Genomic DNA, 27,364 nt, shown 5'->3' on the forward strand with positions numbered 1-27,364 from the left:
ATTTTTAGTTTCATATAATTAGAGATTGTAATCTAATCGCGTTATATATTTAATCTTCTGAGGATTTCCTCAAGCAATTTCAACTAAAATCTTCTCTTTCAAAAACACATTTTGCACAACTCATGCTGTTTAATCTTGGAATAATTGTTGAACTGATGTTTTTTTTTTTTTTGTGTTCAAAGGAAAAACCAAATGATGCTGATGCTTTTCGTTTGCTTGGAGAAGTTAAGTATGAACTCAAAGATTATGCAGGGAGTGTTGCTGCGTATAAAAATTCAGCAAAGGTCAGTCTTTTGAACGATTTAAAATACTTTTTATGGGTGGATGTCTTAAATGACTGTCAAAACTAAATAGTTAGGCTTACAGCTTACTCCTTGTAAAGATGCCAAGAATTCAGTTCATTCTGCAATTTAGCTTGGGAATGGGGTCTAATGATCTAACTTATTAGCTTTTATTTTTATTTTACTTTTTTTTGGTCAAGTTTTATATGTTCTTTACCTGCTGCATTATATGCTTATTCTTTTAAATGTAGTATAGTTGTTAGATATAATAGAAATAATTCACATGCTTTCACCCAACTGCTTAAACTGTTGGGATAATCGCTTTATGACAAAATCAGTGCTTCTATAACAATCTAGACGACACTTGGATTCTTATTGCCAACAATCTACTAAAAATAAAATTCTAGCACAGGGTTGGTGAGCCTGTGCAATGTCCATATTCCAAACCCAAAGGACTTGCAAATGTTTTAGAGATATAATATAAAAAGAATCCATGTGCTTTCACCCAAATGCTTTTGGAATAGTTGGATCATGACAATATCTATTTTGTAAATGACTACATCCACGCGAACCAGAGTTTAAAATTTTAGGGCACAAGATTCTATAGTTACTATATCTTAGGAATTAATTATTTTATATTTGGTTGATCCCTGACAGGTATCTGAAGATATCAATTTTGAAGTTCTGCGTGGCCTTATCAATTCATTACTTGCTGCCGAGAAGCCAGATGAGGTTTGTTGTCTTGATGATTGTTCAGATGAATACGTTGTACAAATAAATTTTTAATTGGTTGCTTATCTTATCTTTTTAGTGTATAATCCTCTGGTTTTACAATATAGCCAATTTGGTTCTCAATGTTCATAAGATTTATCTTTTGTTCACTGTGTCATTCTACTGGATGTTGAATTAACATTTTGTTTTACAATTCTTTCTTCAACAGGCTGTTCAATTACTTGTGGCCTGTCGTGAGCGTCTGAGTTCAGAAGACTTCAGGAAAAAATCTGATAGCAGACCAACAGACTCACAGAAGCTCGATCCAGTTCAAGTAAATTCTCACTATTTAGAAAATGGATAAGCTATTCTTCTCTTTTGTAAGGTCTTGGAATAGATATACAATGTTTAAAGATCAAATAATTTAAAAGTAAAAATATTGTTTTAGTACAAAGACCTGAAAAGATTTATTTCACACATAAAGCTAAACATCTCCTTTATATCAGCACATTGACCATGGCTTTAACATACAGATTACTTTCAATATAATGGCTTCAAACCTTTTTCGTGTTCTATTTGTTTTATTTATTAATGGTTGAGATCAGTATTTTATTAATAAAATTATCAGTTAGCTCTTAATTTCTTAGCTATCCCGCCCGCTGTTACTTTATCGAATTTCATCATATCTAGAAAATAAGTAAACACAATTTAACCTCCTTGTGTTTTCATCATTTCCATTTCATTGGTACCTTGTTAGAGTTATTAGGGTTATGGAAGAAGGAACTGATAAGTGTCTGTTGGAAATACTGGCTCAATCACGGTCCATCCCTAGCTGCCTTAATTGCCGCATTTGAGTTGCCTTCATTGCAGGCTCTAGCACCTTCATTGTGCTAGGTTTAGTTCCATATCTCCCGGAGATATAGCCTATGTAGTGTTTATAAAACTTAGGCAATATTCACCTTACAAGCCAGTTTTGTTAGGCTGAGATGAACCCAACTCAAATTCAAAGACTATCCATAACCTAGTAGTATTCCTAAATGATTGATAGATGTAACTATAAAATGACCTGGCAATCATATTTATACTAATGCTTTGGTCAAGTACTAGTACTATTAATACAAGCACAACATTGCTAAAAATAAGACTAATAACCTTATCTAGTGAAATGGAGTGAGTACCTATAACAATCAAGAAACGTTTAATTAGCTTTCGTTTCAATCTTTTGTTTTGCTTTCTAGATTTTCCTTAATGTAGCATTCTCAATGTACATACTTTTATACTTTCATATTTTTCTTTCTATATTACTGCGATACGCAGGTGGAATTACTTCTCGGAAAGGCTTATTCAGACTGGGGCCACGTCAGTGATGCTATAGCTGTTTACGATCAGCTCATATCTACTCACCCTGATGACTTCCGTGGATACTTGGCTAAGGTCTGTATTTTTTCTTATTAAATCACTAACATGAACTTCTCATTTCTTTTTATTGCAAATCAAGTTGTCGAAAGTAATATAATTATCAGTGAAGATGTATGTTATTGCAAATTTATATTCAGAAGTTTTTAATGAACATAGCTTTAAGTTTTTGTTCCTTTTCATTGTGGTTGGTGTACAATTAAATTAGTAATACTAATTTCACAAAATTGAGGTGGAAAGATTTTCAAAATCACTGTTCTATAAACATGTTGACATTCTAAAACATTATGGTAGCATCTTTTAAATTCATGATATTAATATTTTACTTTAGCAGGGAATCATTCTAAAAGAAAACAAAAGAATTGGAGAAGCAGAGAGGATGTTCATACAAGTAAGTTTATGAATTGAACTTGTGCAACCGAGTATATGGAAAAATGTTAAAAGTAACACATATATCGCCTAAAGTTTTATTTTTCTGCTGATAAGTGAGATTGATGGTTACGGAAAATTGTTGGTTCATCTTGTTAAACATTTTGTGATTGCAGTTAGAACCTTTTTGTGCAGGCTAGGTTCTTTGCACCTGATAAAGCTAAAGCACTCGTGGACCGTTATTCAAGATCGTAGCTTTTATTGATATTGATTATGATGGTTATGTTTTGTATAATAGAAACGTCTTTAACTAGGTGCAGGTAATATATATTGCAGATTCATGGTAAAGTGTAAGACAGTATTTCCATTTATTTTAAGAAACGGCTAGGGTTTTGACATTACTAGATATTTTTTTATGTTATTTTGTGAAAACTACACGGATTTCTTTATCAAAACCAAACCAAACCATATACATAATTTTTAATATTAACTTATTATTATATTTATATATTATTTGTTGGTTTTTAATTATTTTTTAATCATACTTATTAGTCTAACTTTACCTATTTTCTTTTGTTATTTCATATCTTTCAAACATAATATAATTGTTATTTTTTAATGTTAAATTTTAGTATATTATATTTTATATTAAACCTCACATTTTACTGTATTTTTACATTATTAATATTAATATTTTTTTAAAACGTGTTATATAAACTATACCAAACTGTACATGATTTTATTTTTAGATAGAATGATTTTTACTTTAAAAATAATAAAACTGCTGCACCACAAACACTCTTAGAAGGGGCTAATGACCATTAGAAAGAGTTTTGCAAAGTTTTGAGTTTAGTTATTCTTTATGTAATCAGGCGAACAACCTTCCATCTAACTAGGGGTTGGTATGAGATTTTTTTCTTCAAAATTATTAATAATTTATTAATTATAATCATTGTTCTTTGAAAAATTATTTTTGATATAAAACAAAGTAAGACTTTAAATCTATCTTGTAACGTAGCATATTACAAATAATATTTTAAAAATTTCAAATTAAAAGCATATGCAACAATAACAGCGATAGTTAATATTATTTTATAAAATATAGATACATTATGAAAATAATTAAATGCATTTGATTTCGATAGAATTGTTAAAATATCTCTAATGGCTTTTAAGTTTTTATATATAATTTTATCATCAATATCATGAAAACTATCGCATTAGATAAATCTTAAGATGTTTAGACATAATTTTAAATCATTTTCAGATAATAATTTAAGCTTCTTGATACTAAAAAAACTAAAATTCTCTTCGTATGTTATTACTATTCAAATATTTATATCCTGAATCAATTTTTGATTCACAATATATAGAAAATTGTGAAACCTATAAAAGATTTCTTGGAATTTGACATTTAAAACAAACATACATTTGTAATGAATCCTATAAAAATAATGGATTTTTATCATATTGTTTTGTTTATGAATTTGACATTTTTAAACAGTTGTACATTCAACCTAATTTTATAGCTAATTGATTTAGCACTAAAAATAGTATTTGTAAATTCAAACTCTATTTTTTTTCATGCACTTAATGAAACCTTTTATTAGTTAATTTTTAATTTTGTTAGAGGAGATAACTGAACTTATGACATTTTTATTATTCAAATTCTTATATTCTTTTCTCAAACTACTAAATTATAATATTTTACTAGTTCTAAAACTACATCAATGTACATATCTTCTTTTTATAAACTTTTGCTAAAATACTCCTCAACATATTTGTTTTAAAAGGTTTTAATATATGTAGTCGGCAGTTAGTCCATTACAATAATTCATTGACATAATTTTAGATATACTTATAATAAAAGGTAAATTCTTTTAATAATATAATGGTTGTAATTGACGTAAATAAATTTTATATTAATAATATATATAAATTAAATTTTAATAATAATATGTTATTCACAACAACAACAAAAAAGTTATTATTTTCTTTTTATAAAAGACATTAGATTAAAATTTAGTTAATAAAAATTAAATTTACTCAATATAAATCAATATATGAACTATCTCTTATAAATAAATAAACATATATATATCTTTATTGCTAACCAATGATTGAGCTATAAGGTCGCGAGGTTGACAAGGAATTGTGAAAAACACAGGCTCACAATGAAAGAACCAATTAATTAATGGCTCCCATTCCTCAAAAATGTATGCAATCAATTCCTTATTATAAATTATAAATAAACTAACATGTATTTGTGGATTCAAATTTTTAATTTTATCGCAATTTTTCCATTGAAGGAGGAAAAGTTAGGTTAACTTTTCCTTTTCGATGAGACAAATTAGATTGATAAATAAATAATTGAATAAATAAAAAATGAAAGTTGGTGGGATTTCCATATCTACTCCAAGATTATCAATGCCTCTCAATCTCAATTGTAGCACTTCTTCATATTATTCATTTAGAAGATCGAAGACAACAACGACACCAAACAAGGTACCGAAAGGATACCTTGCTGTTTACGTTGGACCGGAGTTTAGAAGGTTTGTGATTCCAATAAGATTCTTGAGGATGCCGGAGTTGAAGGATTTGATGGATGATGTGGCTGAGGAATTTGGTTGTGATCATCATGCTGATGGTGCTCTTCATATTCCATGTGATGAAGATTATTTTGGCAATGTTTTGATTACTTGTTTTGCAAATCAACGTAGGGTATCTTCTAAGAACTATAAGATCAAACTTGGTAATAAGATTCCCTTAATTTACAGTCATTAATTAATTCTTATGGATTATGGCTGCATTATTTATTACTATTATATACATAATCCTCGATCTACCTCCCTCGTGTGTAATGGAAATTAATTAACATGCAATGCAATTTCTTTGTTATTGTATATATCATGACATGAGGACTCCCATTTTTATTTTTATTGGTGGTAGGGAAGGATCTAGAAATCAATTAAAGGAGAGTTGAAAAATTTATTACTAAATATTGTATAAAATTATGTCGTAATAAATATATTTTATTTTTTAAATTTAATTTGTATGCATTGATAATATAAAACAGTTATATTTATACTAATCCTTTAAAAAAAAATAATATTTGTATATACATTCTAAGAGATAATATTGAGACATATTTAAAGAGTGAATTTGTTTTCTGTATGTAGATAAAATTATAAAGAAATTTGCGCAACTGCGTCTTTAATTTAAATTTAAAATTTAATATTCAGTTTAATAATATTAACATTTATCAATTAAAATATATCTATCAAATTTTAAACGACGATAAGGTTTAATTTAACACTTTTATAAACAAATATTATATGTTTGAACATATATACTACATACAAATGAAATTAATATCTGTTATTAATATAATCCGTCCCTTTGGTGGATCTTGAATTAATTAATAATCATTAGACTTATAGTAAATTCTCAAATTCTTATAAAAAAATATTCTCATTTAATGGATAAGATATGTCTTGAAGAAAACGGACTTTAAAGAACATTTTTTTAAAAAACGTTGTCTTATCTGAACACTTTTTAAATCGTTTTTTTAAAAGTGTTATCATATGTATCAATAGCTATATAATAACAATGTCTTTGATAATACTTTTAATAAAAATGCTATCATAGGTAAGATTATTTTTTTTAACATCTTTTAAAACGTATTTTTTATAAGCATCGTCATAGAATTAGTTAAAAACAATCTTTTAAAAGTATTTTTATAAAAAAAAGTATTGTTATATGTGAGCCCATTAAAACTAAAACTAATTAAATAAAATAAAACAAAGTTTTTACAATTAAAAAAAAAGGCTTAATTGCAGTTTTGGTCCCTCTATTTTAGCTGAATCGCGAAAGTAGTCCCTCCATTTTGTTTCTCCCCAGTTTTGGTCCCTCAAACAGAATTTTGGTTCAAAACTTAATGAAATTTCATTTTTTTAAAGTCATACTACACCATTTATGATCATAGATTTTAGGTACAATTGTTTCAAATGAGATCTTGAGACATGGGGTGACTTAAATAAATACAAAAAAAAAATGAAATTTCATCAAATTTTGAACTAAAATTATGTTTGAGGAACCAAAACTGAGGAGAAATAAAATGGGGAGACTACTTTTGTCATTCAGCTAAAATAGGAGATCAAAACTGTGATTAAGCCAAAAAAAAAAAACTTTAAACAAAAAGAAAACCCCTAATCAACCCGTCTTTGAATTCGATCATAAACCCTCCTTTTTCCCTAAAAATTCTCATATATGAAAATGACTTAGTAGACATTGATTGACTCAAATTTTCTATATATACTTTATTCACCTTATGAAATATATATACTACCTCCATCTCTAAACTTGTAAAAAAAATTGTCTTTTTATATAAAATTATCTTCAAATTACAAGAAGAATTAATTAGATGTTTACAAAAATACAATGTAAAAAATAAAAGACCAATTATTTATTTTTCTTAATAATCGAATGTTAGTTTTGAAAAAAGAATGTACATTGACAAATTTAATATGAAAACTATTTTTCATATTGATCAAATTGATCTTATATAGGAATGGAAGTAATACCTCTTAAATTTCCACTTGAACATTTAAATTGATTTCCAACTAGAGACATATTTATAAATTACATTTGTAAGAGTTTGTTATGCTTGATATTTTCCCCGGCCTTATCCTAAAGACCCCAAATATATAAATTTTATTCCATTAAAAAATACTTAAATATGTAGGAGGAAAACTTACAACATCTAATATATATATATATATAGAAAAAGAAAAATACATTTGATATTATATATCTACCCTTATTCTATCAATTAACATATAATTAAAATTAGAGATATTTTAGTCAGAAACTGTTATTTATTAAACATATTAACTATTAATCAATGTATTATTTATTTACTCTATGTTATTCAATGCATTTTTTGTTCAACGCACTAGTTATTAATTAATGTATACTTTGTTTACTCTCTATTATCTAATGTATTATTTAGATTTAATTGCACTTTTAGTCTATCTATTTTTACTAATTTACGAAATTGGTCTCCCTATTTTAAAAGTCAACAGTTTTGATCACTCCTTATGATTTTTTAACTAAAAAAAAAGTAACATGAGATGTTTTAAATAATGTGACAATAATTAAAATAATAACAATAAGGAAGAAAACAATATTATAAGGAAGATAACAAATGTTACTCTTAGTTAACATGAATACGACACTATAGGACAATAAATAAATAAAGTAAAGGACAATAAAATTATTTTAGTTTTATTTTACCTTAATATTTACAGTTTATTTATTTTTAACAAAAGTAGTTATGGATCGTAGTTTGATGAATGCTAATTGTTTGAGTGAAGTGTATATGTGTGGGGAAATTTTTACAATTTGCTTTAAAAAAAACTTCATAGGAAAGTTTTATTGTCCTTATGTTAATGTTTAAATGAAAACCGATTACATTTTGAAGAAATAAAAAATCATCTTGTTTGTTATGGGATTTTCCAGAGTTATACAAAACGGTTATGACATGATGATTTGTTAAACATGTATGAGTGTGACTACTATGTCATGTTACATATGTTGAATATGAAGTAGCTAAAATATCACTAGAAGGAGGGTTGAATAGAGATAATGTAGCTTTTAAATTTTTCTTTTAACTTTGTATCTCTACAAGAGGATAAAAGTCAGAGGATAGAAATTTGAAACTTTAAGTGATAATTAAATAAATAAAGAAGAGAGAGTATAGAAAATGACACTCAAATTTATATTGGTTCACCCAATGTAAACTACGTTCAGTCCTCACAAACTTGTGAATTTTCACTATACCTCAAAATGATTTGTCCTCTTACGGAACTCTTTTTCAACTGTGTATTTTCTTAGCCTCACCAGACTTACAACATTGTATTTTTACTAGCCTCAACATGCTCACAAAATAACTCAAGTATATATCGACTTGAGGATATACAAGTAGTAATGTGTTTGATTTGCTTTGGGGATCAAATAACAACTTTCTAAGATAAGATAGTGATGTGAAATTATATATAACACACTCAATAAAAATGATCCTCGGATCTGGTTTGTATGAGGATGAGGCTTTCTTTAATTTTGATGTGACTTGTCCTTTTTGGATTTTTCTTTTCCTAACATCTATAATGTCATGCATCATAAGTCAAAGGCAATCATTTTTGTACTTTGGTATTTTTACTCTTTTTCCATGTGTGAGGATGAATAGAAAACAAAAGTTCATTCTCTCTTCTGCAATGTTTATCCTCTAATGGTAGAAGTTATTGTTTCATCCATGAGGAAAAGTATTCAGTGACCATTGGAGACTTGATTAAATGTATATGGTCATTAATCAGATTTACCAAAGTGCCATTCAATTGTCCTTGTAATACATGAGCTTAGGAGGATGAGTTTGCAATCCATCCTCGGATAGGAGGTTTAATCTTCCTCGAGGTTTGAACATGAGTTGTATTTTTCCTTTTTGCTTTTCCAAGACTTTTAGGATCATTCTTTTCAGGTTAGATACAACATTTTTCCTTTTTGCTTTTCCAAGACTTTTAGGGTCCTTCTTTTCAGGTTAGGTACAACCTTTTTCCTTTTTGACAATTTCCTATGTAAGAGGATGAATAAGATCATAATATTATCCTCTTATCACTCAACCTCTGATAGGAGGATAAAGCTTCCATAAATTAGGACATGACTTGTACTTTTGACTTTTTCATTTTCCAAGAATTGTAGTCTTGTTTTTCAACACTTTTTCGTACTATGGTACTTTTGGATTTTTTCAAGTGCGAGGATGAATATATCACATGAGTTCGTCCTCTTTTCTTCTTTGTTCATATTTTGTCGTACGTTTATCCTCTTTTCTGCTTTGATTATCTTATGACATAGAGGTCATATAATCATCCTTATACTTTAGTATTGCTTGTCTTTTGACAAAGATCCATCTTGTGTTAATTTATGACGTACATTCATCTTCTGAGTGTCTATCCTCCAGTTCATAGAACATGTTGTGTTAAGTAAAAAATTTATCATTTTTATCAAGATGATGAAGAACCTGTTTTCAATGATGTTAATGGATGATCATCCTTTGATCTGGATTCTTCATCCTCAAATATGGATTCTTCATCCTCATATCTGGATTCTTCATCCTCATATCTGGATTCTTCATCCTCTAATATGGATTCTTCATCCTTTAATCTGGATTCTTCATTCTATAATTTTCATATAGACACATCCTGACCCATAGTTTTCTTGACTTCTTCCAAGTGATTTTAGGTGTGATTGAGATATAATATATTGCGATAATCATCATCGACTTGAGGATCATCATATTGATATTTAGCCTTCTCAATTCTTTCATTGTTGACTTGATACAATGCACTTGTTTATGTGAGTGGCTTCAAGCTTGACCATTTATGTTCTTTTAACAAAAACTCAAATGCAAATATTAGTAGATCACCATTTAGAAAACTTTAACATTTATTTCATAAGGTTTGTTGTCATTAAAACACATATCAAAAAGGTTTTTACTTCAACAGAATATTGTAACACAGTTGATTCATGGATGCAAGTACATAATTTTTTACAAGTTGTTATTGATTGTGTTTTTTTATGCTCGTATGGTAAAAAATTATAAGTTGTTATTGATTGTATTTTTAATGTTCGTATGATAAAAAATTAGAATTCATGCGATATTGATTGTGTTTTTTTATTCAGATATTTGATGATTCGAGATCATTTCATCCAGATCAAGTTAAAGAAGTTCGAAAATGTTGTGTGGATTTTATTTTGAAATTAATTAAAGGAAATGGCAATGCTGATATATGTCTATTGAATATTGCTACATTGTGATTTTATAATTTTGTAAATGGACATCAAATTTTTTTGTCATCTTGTCAAAATTAATCATAAATGAGTTACATTTTCTTTGTACGCTATATTTTTTATAAGAACATATGATATTGTATATTTTGATTATTAGATAGTTATATAAAATTGTGGTTGCAAGTACCAAACTCTGATTTGATATTTAATACAAAATATTGTATACATGTACGAATCAGGAACATAAAAACAAAATGAGAAATTTATTAAAAAATAATAATGATTTAATTCTATATATTAAGTTAGTTAATCAAAAGATTCGACTTAAAAATATAAGATGTTGAATTGAATTTATGATGTTTAAGTCAGTTAAACCGAATCGACTTAACAAGACGAAGCTATGTTAAGTCGGTGCATAAAACAAGTTAAAAAACATGTTTTATAAATCGTTTGTTGTTAGACACATAACTGATTTAAAATATACATTTTAACCGACTTAAAAAGATAAATTTTTTTTAATAATTATAAAAGGGACATATCTCTTACTAGTTTGTGGGAAAGAAGAAGAAAACATGAAACACCCATTAATTTGTCACATGTGGTTATTGTGCTTCACGTACAAATTGATTGGATGGTACCCTATGCTGATTAAAAAAATAGGTACTCCCTCCATTTAATTATAAGTGAGACATTTGAGTTATGCACGTTATTTAAGAAAATATTTATTTGTATTGATTTTAATAATAAAATATTTTTATTTTATTAATAGTTAGTTAGTTACTGGTTAATCAGATAAATTGTGATACAATAAATAATTAATGAAAAATAATTAATATTATATCATTTAATTTTAAACAATTAAGAAAATAATATAAGACAGTTAATAGTCAATTATAAAATGAGACAGATGGAGTATATATCACATGTATATATTTTAGGAATAAGATATATTGAAGCAAGTTGGATTCATTCATTAATTAGTGGAAGGGAACAGAGCGAAAATATCGGATCAAAGTCACACAACAAAACTTTGCAAATCTAATTTGTTTCTCTTATGGAAAATGTTAAAAGTTTAAATGTTGAAAAATATTATTAAAACTTGTGTAATACATTATTAGGAATTGTAAAATGTATGATTTTTTATTTTATTTGTTTTAACAAGTGTCCTTAAAGCATTTATTAGTATAGTCATCTTAAATATTTTAAAAATTGGACCTCTAATAAAATTAAAGTACAATTTTAATAATTAAAAAAGATAAAATAAATTTTAGTCTTTATAAAATTTCAAAATTTATATTTAGTCAGTTTCTCAACTTCTTAATTTATTAATTCTTTTTATTCAATTTTAGTTCCTATTTTGCAATTTTTTTTTTTGTTGTAAAAATATGATATTTTTAGTCCTATAAAATCAAAATAGAGACCATAATTAGATAAGAAAATATTAGAGATTAAACTTAAAAGATCAAAATTTAATAATAAAAATATATTTAACTAAAAAAATTCACCATCATTTTGTAATATTATAAAATAAAATAAAAATATTTACCAATTGAAAACCATATATTATTGGATTACTAGTCCAATCCAATAGTCGATCCTGTTTAACCCTTCTCTTAATAATTGGATTTTTTTTTTGTCTTTAACTCTTCAATCACATGGGAAATAGACTCTAACTTGAGTTTTCATGTACTATTTGTTATTAACTAGAGTTTATTAATCATTTGGGTCATCCTATTTAAGTAAATTATATATATTGCAATAGTAGATTATATTTGTATGTAATTAAGTGAATTAACATCTACACTCGATCAATATACATACATATATAGCTGACACGACAATTTCTTTCAAAACTTTAATTAATATTTCTTTTGAAATAAATTATAAGAAAAAGTTGTAATTAAAAAATTGATCTCTCTATTATTAAAATAACATTAAATCATCAATTTTTCAGTTATCTTTTTTCTTTATATTTCATTTTGAAAAGAGTATAAAACAATATTATGAAACAAAATGGAGCTAGGTAGCCATATATATTACGAAGACATATATCAACGTAGATACATAAGTGGAAGTGAAGAGAGAAATAGGAGATGTGGCCACTTAATTAACATTTATCACTTCTTTTTAATCAAACATTAATATTGTGCTTCACAAATCAACAGAAAAACTAAACAGAGTAATTTAGTGTACATCTCATATTTGGTGTTCACCCATTTAATACCCAAAAAATATTTAATATATAAAAATAATTTTATTTATCATTTAAATTATTTATTTTACCATCAACTACAACTAATAGAAGGGTGTACATTTATAGTTACTCTAAAAAAAATACTTGTAAAAAGATATAAATAAATAAAAGAGAGATAAGAATATTTGAATGTTGATCATCTACAAACTTGAGCATGATGGGTGGGAGTAACATTGTCTCCACCCAATCCAAACTCATGCAAATTTAAGGCTTCTTTTTTATCTTCCACCACCTTCAATATTTTCTCAAACATAGAAACTTGACATGGAATTTTGAGCACACCCTCTTGTTGGAAACCAAACTCATTTTCAGCTTCTTGTAGCAAAACCTCAAATGCTTGATGTTTTAAGTAATCCATTGGAATAATGAATCTCTTGAGCTCTTTCCCAACACAAACAGCTAGAAACCCTTTTGGAATTATGTCCACATTGGAATTTGAAACATCATTGAATGACAAAGTTCGTTTCAAAAACTTGATACCTTTATTGCCACTACTAGTACTATTACTACTACTACTACTTGAGTTGTTGTTTGAAGCATTTGTAGCAACCTTCTTCCACTTTTTGAGGATTTGTTGAAGCCTAACAATCTCTCTTATCTTGTTAGATTTCTTTGAATCCATATCAATGCAAATTAAACCAATGTTTTTGATATATGATTGTTTGTTTCTTTTCTTGCCTTATATAATTTTATATAATGAGACTTGAGATGCTTGTGGAGTACTAAGAATCTCATGTGATTGTGAATGGTAGCGTAATCATTTATAAGCACAAGATGCACAACTTGCTCATTGCTACAATGCATTTTATATTTATGTTTCAGCTGTTATAGTATATCACTTAATAATTAATCTGCATGTGCCATAGATCAATAGGATTTAATTTGTATGCACTTGTACGGTAGGAGTGACAAAATAGATTGAGCCTCAACTCATTTAATATGTTATTTTATGTGAAACAAGTTGTATATATATATATATATATATATATATATATATATATATTACTTGTCACATCATCAAATATTATTCTCAATATACATGTGAGAAAAATATTATATATTAAATTTAAAACTAGGATATTAAAATTGTGAGTGACATAAAATATCAAATTTAGTATCATATTTAAGCCTTTCAAATAATTATTTTTAATCAAAATACCTTAAATATCACATAATATAATCTGTGATCAATTAAAAATATTACAAAAATAAACTCATTAGTAAAAGTCATACGAGAACATGCATGTTTGTTTAATCTAATGTTTAGCTAGGTATGTTAAAACATTTTTGTTACTTGAAATTTAAAAAATCTAAAAACTCTCACAAACTTCAAATGCCGTTTGTTTATTTATTTATTTATTTATTTATTTATTAGACATATAAATAGTTGGTTATTAGAGAGCAGTTAGTATCTAGTTGGTTCTCTATATATAGGAGGTAATTATCTCGATAAAAATGCAATTTTTCCCTTAAACCATTAAATGGTTGAAGTTTCTTTTGAGGGCTATACATGTGCAAGAATCATTTTTTTATTTAAAAGTATCATGTTTAAGAGCTATACATGTGCAAAAATATATGCAAAACCATATTTTTTATTTAAAAATATCATGTTTAAATCTCATATTATACTTTTTTTTCTATAATCTTAATTTAATTGTGTGGCAATCAAAAGAAATAATTTGATTCTTAATTGAGGATGATATTTCCTTCAAACAAGTTTATTTATGAGTCATATTTATTTTTTATTTAATAAAAAATATATAAGTTTAACTCACTAAACTTTATGTTTATTTGTATATTTTGGAAGTACATTATTTTAGAAGAAAAAAAATTCTTGAGGATGTATATCACACTTTCGTAAATGCAATTTAAATAATAAAATATTACAAAATACATTTGATATTTTGAGATGAAGGTTAAAAATTGTAATACCCATTGCACATGATGTGAGTGAATTTGGTATACGTGGCAAAGTATGAGCCGTGAGTAGTTGTTGTATTTCAAAGCACATGAGGTTCTCTGTTTCATCTATCACATTCAACAACAATGAATAATGTATCAATCAGTTATCAAATAATTTTTCTCAACTTATCAATATTCAATTAATTATTTTATATATAATCTATGTGCAAATTTTATTGATAATTTACTTTGAATAATATTGTATGGTGTAGGAAAGATGAAGCAATCAGTGTTTGTTGATAGCTCTTAAAATAAAATTAGTAATTCAACTTTTTTAGTTATTGTCAGTTATGTGTATGTAGATGATTATTTATTAGCAAGTTGAATATATAATTGATGCATTGATATATTGGATGCTTACAAGATCTCATAAGGTGGTGGTGTTCTGTTATTCCCATGTGAATTGCCCATTGTTTTATCCAACAAAAAATAATTTATATCTTTTAATTCTTTATATTTTGGTTGACTCACCCTCAAATGATTACTCATCGTATACCGTACTAAGGTTTTCTATTTTCAGCATTCATTTCTATTAGAAGAATATTGTACTATGTCTTTACCATGTTCTCTCTTTAATCTTTTCTACTAATTTTCTTTTTCAAAAAAAGTGATGTTAGAGTCATTTAAAATTTAGTTGGGAAGTTAGTAAAGGATATAGAAATTTACAATTTTTTTTTAATTCTCCAAAGCATATGAAAAGATCATTTTATTCTCTTCTATTTTAAAGTGAAATTTAAAAATAAAAAATAAAAAATTTGAATTAATATGAAACTTACAAAATATAATTTTTCATAATTTTAAATTTTTTGAAATGCAATATTTTCAGAATTTTTTTGGAAAAATAAAAAATTTGGATGAACACATTTCAAAATGCAATTTTTCTTGAATTGTTTAACAAATTCAAAAATTTAAAATTGTCAAAATATTTATAATTTCAAAAAATTTGATTAGGAAATAGTAGGAGTAAAATCAAAGTAAAATAGTATTTTTATGTACTTTGAAGGGGTGGGTAGTATGATTGATTTGAAGGGGTGGGTAGTATGATTGATGATTGTTGTTGATATAATTTGAATTTAGATATTCCTAAATGATTCATCATTAAATGAAATTATTTAACCATTTCAGATCAACCATCTAGTTTTACCAACTTACATATTAATTTCTCTTTGGATTGTAAAAGATTTTAGGCCATGTTAACTTGCGAAAACTTAATATGTGTTTTAATGACAACAAACATTATAAAATAAATGTTAAATTTTCTAAATAGTGATCTACAAATGTTTGCATTTTAGTTTTTGTTAAAAGAACAGAAGTGGTCAAGCTTGAAGCCACTCACATAAACAAGTGCATTGTATCAAGTTAACAATGAAATAGTTGAGGAGGCTAATTCATAAATATCAATATGATGATCCTTAAGCCGATGATGATTATCGCAATATGTTGTATCACAATCACACCTAAAATCTCTTGGAAGAAGTCAAGAAAAACTATGGGTCAAGATGTGTCTATATGAAAATTAGAGGATGAATAATCCAAATTAGAGGATGAAGAATCCAGATTAGAGGATAAAGAATCCAGATTAGAGGATAAAGAATCCAGATATGAGGATGAAGAATCCAGATCAAAGAATGACCATTCATGAACATTCTTGTAAACAAGTTCATCATCATCTTGATAAAAAAGAGAAAAATTTGACTTAATCCAATATGTTCTATGAATTGGAGGATAGACACTCAGAGGATGAATGTACGTCATAAATTAAAAGAAGATGAATCTTTTTCAGGAGACAAGCAATGCTAAAGTATAAGGATGATTTTATGACCTCTATGTTAGAGGATAATCAAAACAGAAAAGAGGATGAACGTACGACAGAGGATGAACAAAACAGAAAAGAGGATGAAGGTACGATAGAGGTTGAACAAAATAGAAAAGAGGATGAATGTACGATAGAGGATGAACAAAACAGAAAAGAGGATGAAGGCACGACAGAGAGTGAACAAAGCAGAAAAGAGGATGAACTCATGTAAAATATTCATCCTCGCACGTGAAAAAAATCCAAAAGTACCATAGTACGAAAAAATGTTGAAAAGCAAGACTCTACAATTCTTGGAAAATGAAAAGGTCAAAAGTACAAGTCATGTCCTAATTTATGGAAGCTCTATCCTCCTATCAGAGGTTGAACGATAAGAGGATAATATTCTGATCTTATTCATCCTCTTACACAAGGAATAGTCAAAAAAGAAAAAGGTTGTACCTAACCTGAAAAGAAGGACCCTAAAAGTCTTGGAATAGTCAAAAAGGAAAAAGTTTGTACCTAACCTGGAAAGAAGGACCCTAAAAGTCTTGAAAAAAAAGAGGAAAAATACAGCTCAAATCCAAACTTCGAGGAAGATTAAACCTCCTATCCGAGGATGGACTGCAAACTTATCCTCCTAAGCTCATGTATTACAAGAACAGTTGGATGGCACTTTAGTAAATCAGATTAATGTCGATGGACATTTAATCAAGTCTCCAACGATAACTTAATACTTTTTTCTCATGGATGAAATCATAACCTCTACCATTAGAGGATAAACAATGCAGAAGAGAGGATGAACTTTTGTTTTCTATCCATCCTCACACATGAAAAAAGAGTAAAAGTACCAAAGTACAAAAAGTGTTGTCTTTGACTTATGAGGCACGACATTATAGGTATTGTGAAAAGAAAAAGTCAAAAAGGACAAGTCGCATCAAAATTAATGAAAGCCTCATCCTCATACAAACCAGTTCTGAAGATGAACCCCCACAATCATCCTCTCAACATACTTAACAGGAGGATAAAGGTTAAATGGCAGTTTTGTAAATAAAGACAAGTCCAAGGAAACTTAGAAAAGTCTCCAACAAATATATTTTGTTAACCCATATGTTTGACGCTCGAAAGGCAATTATAAATATAGGAGTATTAATCTTCAAACATCAAGAGAATCATCTACAAGAAAACATCAAAATTATTCAAGTTTATCATCATTCTCTTCATTCTCACACTCTTCCAAACTTAAACAGATCTGAGAATCATTTTTATTGAGTGTGTTATATACAACTTCACATCACTATCTTATCTTAGAAAGTTGTAATTTGACTCAAAAACAAATCAAACACATTACTACTTGTATATCCTCAAGTTGATATATACTTGAGTTATTTTGTAAGCCTCTTGAGGCTAGTAAAAATACAGTGTTGTAAGCCTGGTGAGGCTAAGAAATAACACAGTTGAAAAAGAGTTTCGTAAGAGGACAAACCATTTTGAGCTATAGTGAAAACTTACAAGTTTGTGATGACTGAACATAGCCTATATTGAACGAACCAATATAAATTTGAGTGTGCCATTTTTTGTACTCTCTCCTCTTTATTTATTTAACCATCACTTAAAGTTTCAAATTTCTATCATCTGACTTCCATCCTTTCGTAGAGGATATAGAGTTAAAAGAAAAATTTAAAAGATAACTACAAACAATGGGTTAAATTATCCTCTATATTTACCAAATAAAAGATAACTACCCTAAAATAATATAAGGTTAAAAAATTTACTCTATACCCTCACTATTGTACTTATACTCCCATAAATTTATAAAAATGTTAAATATACCTCAAAATCACTTTATTTTTTACCATTTCAATATTTTTAGAGCAACTAAAAAAAGATTTTCAGTAGATAAAAGTTTTTCAGAAGTTACCAGAAAACTATTTAGAAGATTTTCGATACATACATTATTTTCAAAAAACCTATAATAAGTTTTTCGATATAGAAAGTTAAAAATGTATACTACCGGAAAACTTTCTTCAAGTTTTTCAGTACAGATTAAAAATTTGTACTACCAGAAAATATTCTTCAAATTTTCCAATACATAAAGGGTTATCGGAAAACTTAACAAGATTTCCAGTACACACCGTTTTATTTTTTATTTTATTTTATTAATTTTTATAAATGTTAATAGATATGGATAAACCGCTACTATTATTGGATAAAACATGTGTTGATACTACTAACATTTTTGACACAGATCAAATATGACTAATTATAATTTATATTGTAAAAATATATTATCGTGATTAATTATAATTTATTTTATATTTTATTTCAGATGTTTGATACAAGGGTAATTGTTGTGAATTAGACTAAAGAATGAATTAAATAAATAGTAATGGAATAAAAAATAAAAAAGTTCAAATAAGTTTTTAGGTACTGTGGAATGAAGTTTTTCAGTAGCTTTCGGAAATGTCAATTTAAGTTTTCTGGTATTGCATATTTTTCGAAAATGTTGAAGTAAGTTTTCCGGTAGTTCCGGAAAACTTTAAAAAATATTTTCAGAAATGATGTTTTGTAACGGAAAACTTTTTTCGAATTTTCCAGAGTGTAAATTGTGTATCAAAAAATTCGAAAATAGTTTTGTGGAAAAAATAAGAATTTATTCACTTATTTTTCGGAATACTCAAATGAAAAATTATAAAAAATGGTAACTTTTAATATTTACGATGATATTTTTATTTTATTTTTGTTTTTGGAGGTATAGGGATAAATGAAGGGGAGAGAGTAAAATTTTCTATAAGGTTTAGGGAAGAATTGCGCTAGTTTGTATTTGGGTTTCAAATGGGCCCGTTTTCAAAATCAATTTTGTTTACTCTGTGAATGTTAGCTTTTGTAACCCCCAATTAAACTTGTACCCCCTTAATTTGTTAAAAACCTAATTTTATCCTTAATGAAAAAAAAATTACTCCAAAATCTCACCCCTCAACGAAATTTCCGATAGGTTTAATTTTGGCAACTAAATTTCCGGTAGTTATTTTTAATACCGGAAATTTGATCAAAGAAATTTCCGGTAGTTACATATTCAATACCGGATTTTTGAAATTTCCGGAAGCTACCGGAAATTTCAATTTTTTGAAAAATCCGGTAGTTATGTTTTCTTCATCGGAAATTTCATTTTTTGAAATTTCCGGTAGTTAATTCGGAAATTTCAAAAATCCGGTAGTTAATAAATTTTTTTTTTTTTTACTTTTTTAAATATTTTTTTAATTTGTTTTTTTTTTTTTTGAAATAGGGATGAAAAACACACAACCAATATTTATAGATTTAACTGAAGCATTTACAACTAATCAAATTTTTGAGTCACGAGAAGCTGTCATATCATGGGCAAGAGAGATCGGCCGACAAAATCGAGTAGCAGTTATCATTACTCGATCAGACGTAGAGACTGGAAAGAGAGGAAGAAAGTCAAAATTAGTTCTTGGTTGTGATAGAGGTGGACAATATAAGTCAAATAAAAATAACACAGGTACTTCAACTAAAAGGTGTGGATGTTCGTTTAAACTTAGATCGAGACCATTGAAAAATGCTGAAGGATGGATTATTAGTTTAATATGTGGACTTCACAACCATGAGTTAGTAGCTACTTTTGAGAATAATGCATTTATGGGACGCTTAACAGAAGAAGATAAGAAACATGTTGATGAGTTGATAAAATATCACGTTGCACCGAGACACATCTTGTCATCTTTGAGAGATCGAGATACGGAGAATGTGACTAATATCTATCAAATTTACAAGCAACGAAGTACATACAGGAATAATTTAAAAGGGCCTAGAACTGATATGCAACATTTGTTGAAGTTACTTGAAGCTGAGAAATATACTTGTTGGAGTAGGACTCATGAGGACTCCAACGTTGTGAGGGATATGTTTTGGACGCACCCAGATTCCATAACTTTGCTTAACATGTTCCCTCTTGTATTGATCATGGATAGCACCTACAAAACCAACAAGTATAGGTTACCGTTGTTTGAAATTGTTGGTGTAACTTCAACTTGGTTGACATTTAATGTTGCATTTGCTTATATGGATTCTGAACGTCAAGACAACTTTTGGTGGGCATTGGAGAAGTTAAAAGAGTTGTTTTTTTCAAACACGCCATTTCCTCAGGTGATTGTGACTGACAGAGAACTGGCTTTAATGAATGCAATTAAAGTTGTATTTCCATCTTCAACAAATTTACTTTGTCAACTTCATATTAACAAAAATGTTGGAGCCAAATGCAAACAGTATATATTAAAGAAAGACATGCAAGAACCCATTCTTGAGTTGTGGAGGAAAATTGTTTATTGTTCTGAAGAGAAGGAGTACGAGGAACTTTTGCAAGTATTTGAGCAAGCATGTGTCGATAATATTATTTTCTTTGACTACGTCAGAGACACATGGTTGAATCCTCATAAGGAAAGATTTGTTGAAGCATGGACCAATCGAGTATTGCATCTAGGAAATACTACGACTAATAGGTATGTCATTAAAACTTCACATTTTGTATTTTATTTTATGCATGATATATGATTAAAACTTCACATTTTGTATTTTTTGTTTAAATATTAGGGTTGAGTCTGCTCATTGGTCATTGAAGAGATTTTTGGAACACAGTAAAGGAGATTTTTGTAAGGCATGGAATGGGATGAATGAGATGTTGAAGTTTGAAATTATTAAGATAAAAGGTTCATTTGAGATAAGTAAAGGTCGCAAAGAGCATATACACAACAATCCATTCTTTGAGAAATTGACTTGGGTGGTATCCAAGAAAGCCTTAGGTGATATTGTTGAAGAATACAAGAGAGTCAGTTATGTCGGTAACGACAAAGATGTGTGTTGTTGTATACTTAGAAAGACTCATGGATTACCTTGTGCATGTGAGTTAGCAGGATACAAGATGAAAGGTGTTCCAATCCCATTAGATGATGTTCATATACATTGGAGGAAATTAACCATGAATAGTGATCAAGAGGAAGAATAGTTGACAAATGATTCAGAGTTGGACATTACATCGGAGATGAATATAATTTGGAAAACATGGAAAACACTTAATGTTGCTGGAAGAAGGGCATTAAAGAGCAAGTTGCGTGAAATAGCATATCCGGAGACAACATCAATGTGTGCACCAGTGGATAAAATCAAAACAAAAGGTGGTGTTAAGAAGAAAAAATGCAATAAGCCGAAGGGATATGACATATATCGCGACCCATCATACATTGAGCATGTTGATACTCAAATCTCCCAGCAAGTATCCAAACAAGTCTCCCATCAAGCATCCAAACAAGTCTCCCATCAGGTTAAAAAATATTTTCACGAGTTTCCTCCTTTAATTCATCCATATATTGAAGACATAGTTAATGTTAAAGCAGATGGAAACTGTGGATATCGTGTTATTGCTGCTTTACTTGGTCATGGTGAAGAATACTGGAGCATTGTACGTCGACAGTTGTATACAAAGATTAAGTCCAAACCTGATTTATATGATGCACTATTCAAGGAACGTTTGCAATAAGTGACCGAGTCTTTACTTGTAACTGAGTTGGAAAACCAAGCCAACAAGAAGTGGGTGAACATTCCTGATATGGGTTACGTGATAGCAACAAAATATAATCTCGTTCTTGTTACATTGGCACAAACTTTTTGTTTGACTTTTTTCCCATTGAGGGGTGCACATAATGGAGATTTGTCACGTGATCGTGTTATCAGTATTGATTTTGTTAACGAAAATCATTGGGTTCAAGTTAAATTGAAATCTGCATGTCCGTTGCCTCCACTTGCATGGCATTGGAAGAAGCATCGTAGTGATGAGTCTACATCATGGGCTATCGCTTATGCAGGACGTCTACAACATTGGGGTTCTTTAGATTTAGAAAATAATTCAGATTATATGTCTTTGGCAGATAATTGACACTTTTGATTTGTATGTTGCTTTAAATGATAGGATTGACACTTTAAATGTTGTTTTCAATTTAGATGATTGCCAATTTTGTTTTCAATTAAGTGTTCTATAATGCTTTAAATGATACGATTAGCAAAGTTTGGTTTTGTTTAGAAGAAGATAGAGAAAGAAAGAAAGAAAGAAAGAAAGAAAGGTTCTCGTGTTGTTGTTTTCTATGACAAAAAAAGGAGGGAACTTTGACAGACAAAGAGAAGGAACATTCAAGAGAGAGTTTAGGTGTTCATTTCAATTTGATTTTGATTTTAATCTGGGTTCATAATTTTAGGTGTTGTTATTTTGATTTTGACAATTATTTTAAAATTTAGAACAATATAATAATAGTTTAAAAAAATATAAATTGAATTTTTAATTTAAAATAATATAATAATGACTTGCTACATTTTATATATTTAAAATTTAAAATAATATAATAATATATAGATAATCAAATATCAATATTTCATACATTTTATATATTTAAAATTTAAAATAATAAAATAATAAAATAATATAATAATATATAGATAATCAAATATCAATATTTCATACATTTTATAAGATATAAAAAAGTCGTTCAATAGTTCAAATTAACTTGCTACACATAATCAAATTAATCTAAAACTACTCCTAATCTAAATGATCATATATCCCAATTTTGAAAATAATATTTATTTAAAATAAAAACTATTAGAAGGATCTCATATGACACAAGATTGAATTGAAATCTCTTACATATATATAATGTTCCTAGCTAGCATAAATATATCAAAGCAATAGTTTAAAAATCAAAATCTTCAAAATTAAAGAAAATTGTTTAGGGTTTTACCTAGAGAGTCTCCATTTCTTAGGAAATATGAGTCTGTCCAATTAGTATAGTATGAGTCTAGCATACATAATATAGTCTTGAACTATATATAAATTTATTTTTCACTATTTAATTAATAAGTCTTATTGTATTTAATTTAATTAAATAATATAATTTATTATTTTAATGGTGAAAACAAATTTATGTACAATGCAAAACTTATTTGCTTGTGTATATTAGACAAAAACTAAAAATATATCCATATGTCTCTTTTATGTGTATTATTAAGATTTTATATTGGGTTTAACTCAAACTAGAATTTTTCCAATACACATTTTTACGGCTAATACTATTGAATTTGATACGTATATATAAATGGTAGGTGACTTGATCGAGTAGATTCTGATACTATATTAAAAAATTATTATTAAGCTATATCTCTCTCGTAAATATTAGACTTGGATTTTTCTCAATATATTAGATCTTTTAGTTGATTTGCTAGTTAGTTAAATGGGTTAATTTGTTACACTAATTACTAAATTATTTTATACTATTAAGATCATGTAACTTTGATATTATTCAATTGTCATTTCTCCTAATAGATAAACGTGTGACTGTTGCTTTTGATGAATTGATGTCTTCAATCTGTTCAAAACGTCACCCTTTTTTTGATACGTCGTTAAAAAAATGACAACTTATCATGATTTGGACTCAAATTCAGTTTGGGGGACCAAAACTGGAGACAAACAAAATGGGGGGACTACTTTCGCGATTCACCTATAATAGGGGGACCAAAAGTGCAATTAAGCATAAATATTAAATACAACTAATACAACTAAATAAGTCGTGAATAATAACTCTGAATAATAAATAAGTCGCGAATAATACAACAAAATAAGTCACTAATTAAATAAGTCTGAATAATAAATAAGTCGCGAATAGTAAAATAAGTCTGAATAATACAACTATAATACTACTGATAATCTCTTCTTCTAGAAATGTGTAAAGCTCTCTCTAATAAGATACACATCTGATCTTCAGGACCACCCATATGTAAGTCTAAACTCTGCTGTATAAGACCACCAATTGTGTGACACCGTGTGCACCTAGTATCGGGACCAGCATCATGACTATGACCAGCATCAGAATCAGGACCAGGACCAGCATCAGCATCATAACTAGGACCAGCATATGCAGCAACATAAGGGATCATCCGATGATGAGATATCCTATAATACCACTGGATGTATCCCTCAACACACTCATGTGGATATGCAGCTGGGTGCAATTTAGCTCGAAGTGATCGTACAGAGTTTCAGTACATACTCCATTCAATGTCAACATCACGTACAACAAGCATCGGTGGTGTAGGAGGAATGTGTTGAGTATACCCAAACTGTCGTATGCACCTCTCTGGTAAATACGGAACCATCGTGGAACACCAACGAATGTATCCTGTAAACAATGACACGGACTGAAATCGTGTCATAGAGTTCTCGTCGTAATTCGGCGTCCAGATAATATCAGTATCCCTCAAAGCATCCAACTTTGCCCTGTAATATGCAACGTTCTCAGATGTTTGTTCTGCAGTCCAACGAAACATCCGCGGCATCGAGGAGATAAGCTCATCCATATCCCGTTTACAAATATTAGGAAAATGTTCATAAATCCAAGTCTGTAAATAATTGAAATATAGTAAAATTATTAAGGTGGTGAAATAATTAAAAATAATAATAATAAGTATAATAAATATAATAGTACTTGAAATAAAGATAAATATCCTCCAATCTGTTTGATTGCATACAATGTACTATCTTTAAGATAGTCATATAATACAACAAGTGCAGCTGGTCCCCGTGCCCATTTACCACAAGTATCAAGGTCTTGAAACAAAAATAGATATTTTGCAGATACAAGGGTAAAACTTTTATCAGCTATAATGGTACGCCCTACCAAATGAAGTAGGTATGCCATCGCTGCACAGTCATATCGTCCTTCATGAAGTTTCTTGAAAAATACCTCTTTCAACCACTCAAAACTATACGAGGCACCTCTATTGGTCCTAGTTTCAGTGACATCTTTATCATATGCAACTCCCAACAACTCAACATCAGCAGCAATTGCCAAATCTTCATTGACATTTGCGGGAGGTGTGAAAAACTCTCCAGAACATGGGATGCTCAAAAGACCCCTAACGTCGTCAAGAGTAATAGTCATTTCACCGAATGGTAGGTGAAAGAACTAGTCTCTGCGTGCCATCTCTCAGTAAAAGCAGATATCATATTACCATCAATCATATGCAAACTACATCTTCTCAGAGGATATAATCCAGATATAGTAATTCAATGATCTATTTGAGCAGGTAATCGATATCTGATATCAATGAATTTGTCTTGCTTTTTGCCATTTGAAACAACTTTCAAGGCACGTCTATCTTGTTTAATTAAAAATAACACACAATTACAAGTACATTATACTACAAATATATTATAATATGTAATAAAATAAATTATTTACTAACATGTCCATTCCACACGTTAATTGCAATATGGTGCTCATAATCTTTAAGGACAGAAAGATCATAAGGACCTCCAGGAAACATGGGTTCTTCAGGCTGGTGCTGCTGACCATGTTCATCATCAAACTGCTGCTGCTGATCATGTTCATCATCAAACACATGATCTTGCTGGGGCTGGTCATCCTGTTCTTCATCAAACACAAGATTTTGCTGGAGTTGCTCATCCTGGGGCGCCTGCCTTTCTTCATTTCTCTTTTTTCTTTTTTCAACAGCAGCTCTCATATTTGATTGTGTAGGAGGTCGAACTCGAGAATGATCAACGTTAGTTTTTGCTCCTCTGGTCCTCACTAATAAAATTCAATAAAAAAATTAAAAAAATTATATAAAACAAAAAAAGTAAAAAAGTATACATTGTACCGGAAATTTCAAAGAGGTATGAAATTTCCGGTGAACATACCGGAAATTTGAAATTTCCGATAGTTATAAATGCATACTGAAAATTTCAAAAATGAAATTTTCGGGAATCCATCCGGAAATTTCAAATATCTGATATTAAACATGTATACCGGATTTTTCAAATTTCCGGTGACCCTTCCCGAAAATTTCATTTTTGAAATTTCCGGTATGCATTTATAACTACCGGAAATTTCATTCCTCTTGAAATTTCAGGTAAAATTTTTTTCCCTTCAATACTTACTTTTCCGGATTTTTCAATGTGGGGGTACAACTGTTTTGGTTTTTCGTTTTTTTTGTTTTTACTAATTATCTTAAGGTTATTTTGGGTATTTCAATCAAAAAAATTTAATTGGGGGTACAAGTTTAATTGGGGGGTACAAATTTAATTGGGGTACGAAAGTCAACAGTCTTACTCTGTTTGTGTACATTTCTTTCCTACTTTTCTTGGATGTTTTTTGTCATGAAAATTGCACGTTTCTCTGTTTGTTTACTCTATTTTTACTCTGTTTAACACTTTTTTTTTACTACCATGTGCTATGTAGGATATTATTTTCATTTTAGATTATTTATTTATTTATTACAATTATAATTTTGAATAAAAATATTAAAATAAATAGAGAGCAAAAGCATAAATTGAGAAAATTCTATTTGCAAAAGTATCCGAAAGTTGTGATAAATTTTCATATCAACTTGTTTCAGTTTCCTATTGGTACTGACATCGTAGTAAGGCTCCTAACCAAAATGACATGGTTGGTAGTTAAGAGCCTAAGACAATCTCTACCAAAGTATTGAAAACGTGCGCAAGAATTATATGCTAACGAACCAAACAAAATATGTTCTCTTAAATCCAAGGGCTTTCATCTCTTTAAGTGATATTGCTAGCCTTCTTCCATCAAAAGACGTCAACTATTTTTCTTAGTTTTTTAATTTTTTTAATTTAAAATTATAATTGTAATAAATAAATCTAAATTTAGAGTA

At 28.5% G+C, this 27,364-nt stretch overlaps 2 protein-coding genes across 4 annotated transcripts in view; one reads left to right on the forward strand and one right to left on the reverse strand.

Annotated features, from left to right (window-relative positions):
* Positions 1–3,178, forward strand: part of LOC101488461 (uncharacterized) — a 7,363-nt gene extending 4,185 nt beyond the window's left edge. For 2 of the 3 annotated variants that reach the window (XM_027336268.2, XM_027336269.2), the window contains exons 8-13: positions 183–284; positions 939–1,013; positions 1,222–1,326; positions 2,310–2,426; positions 2,740–2,799; positions 2,973–3,178. In XM_027336268.2, coding sequence (XP_027192069.1) covers positions 183–284; positions 939–1,013; positions 1,222–1,326; positions 2,310–2,426; positions 2,740–2,799; positions 2,973–3,032 — 519 coding nt within the window. In that variant the 3' untranslated portion in view covers positions 3,033–3,178. The remainder of the gene's footprint in view (positions 1–182; positions 285–938; positions 1,014–1,221; positions 1,327–2,309; positions 2,427–2,739; positions 2,800–2,972) is intronic. The other variant, XM_004507509.4, reaches the window with a different exon arrangement.
* A 9,740-nt stretch (positions 3,179–12,918) lies between these two features.
* On the reverse strand, positions 12,919–13,624 carry LOC101489126 (auxin-induced protein X10A). Its single transcript, XM_004507511.4, has one exon. It carries the CDS (start codon positions 13,496–13,498, stop codon positions 13,013–13,015), a length of 486 nt encoding a protein of 161 aa, XP_004507568.1. The 5' UTR covers positions 13,499–13,624; the 3' UTR covers positions 12,919–13,012.
* Positions 13,625–27,364: the final 13,740 nt, after the last annotated feature.

This window comes from Cicer arietinum, chromosome 6 (genome assembly GCF_000331145.2).
Source record: "Cicer arietinum cultivar CDC Frontier isolate Library 1 chromosome 6, Cicar.CDCFrontier_v2.0, whole genome shotgun sequence".
Lineage (NCBI taxonomy): Eukaryota > Viridiplantae > Streptophyta > Magnoliopsida > Fabales > Fabaceae > Cicer > Cicer arietinum.

What these genes read in the sequence shown, in the direction of transcription:
- LOC101489126 (XM_004507511.4), bottom strand. Translation starts at nt 13,498, where the DNA reads ATGGATTCAAAGAAATCTAACAAGATAAGAGAGATTGTTAGGCTTCAA.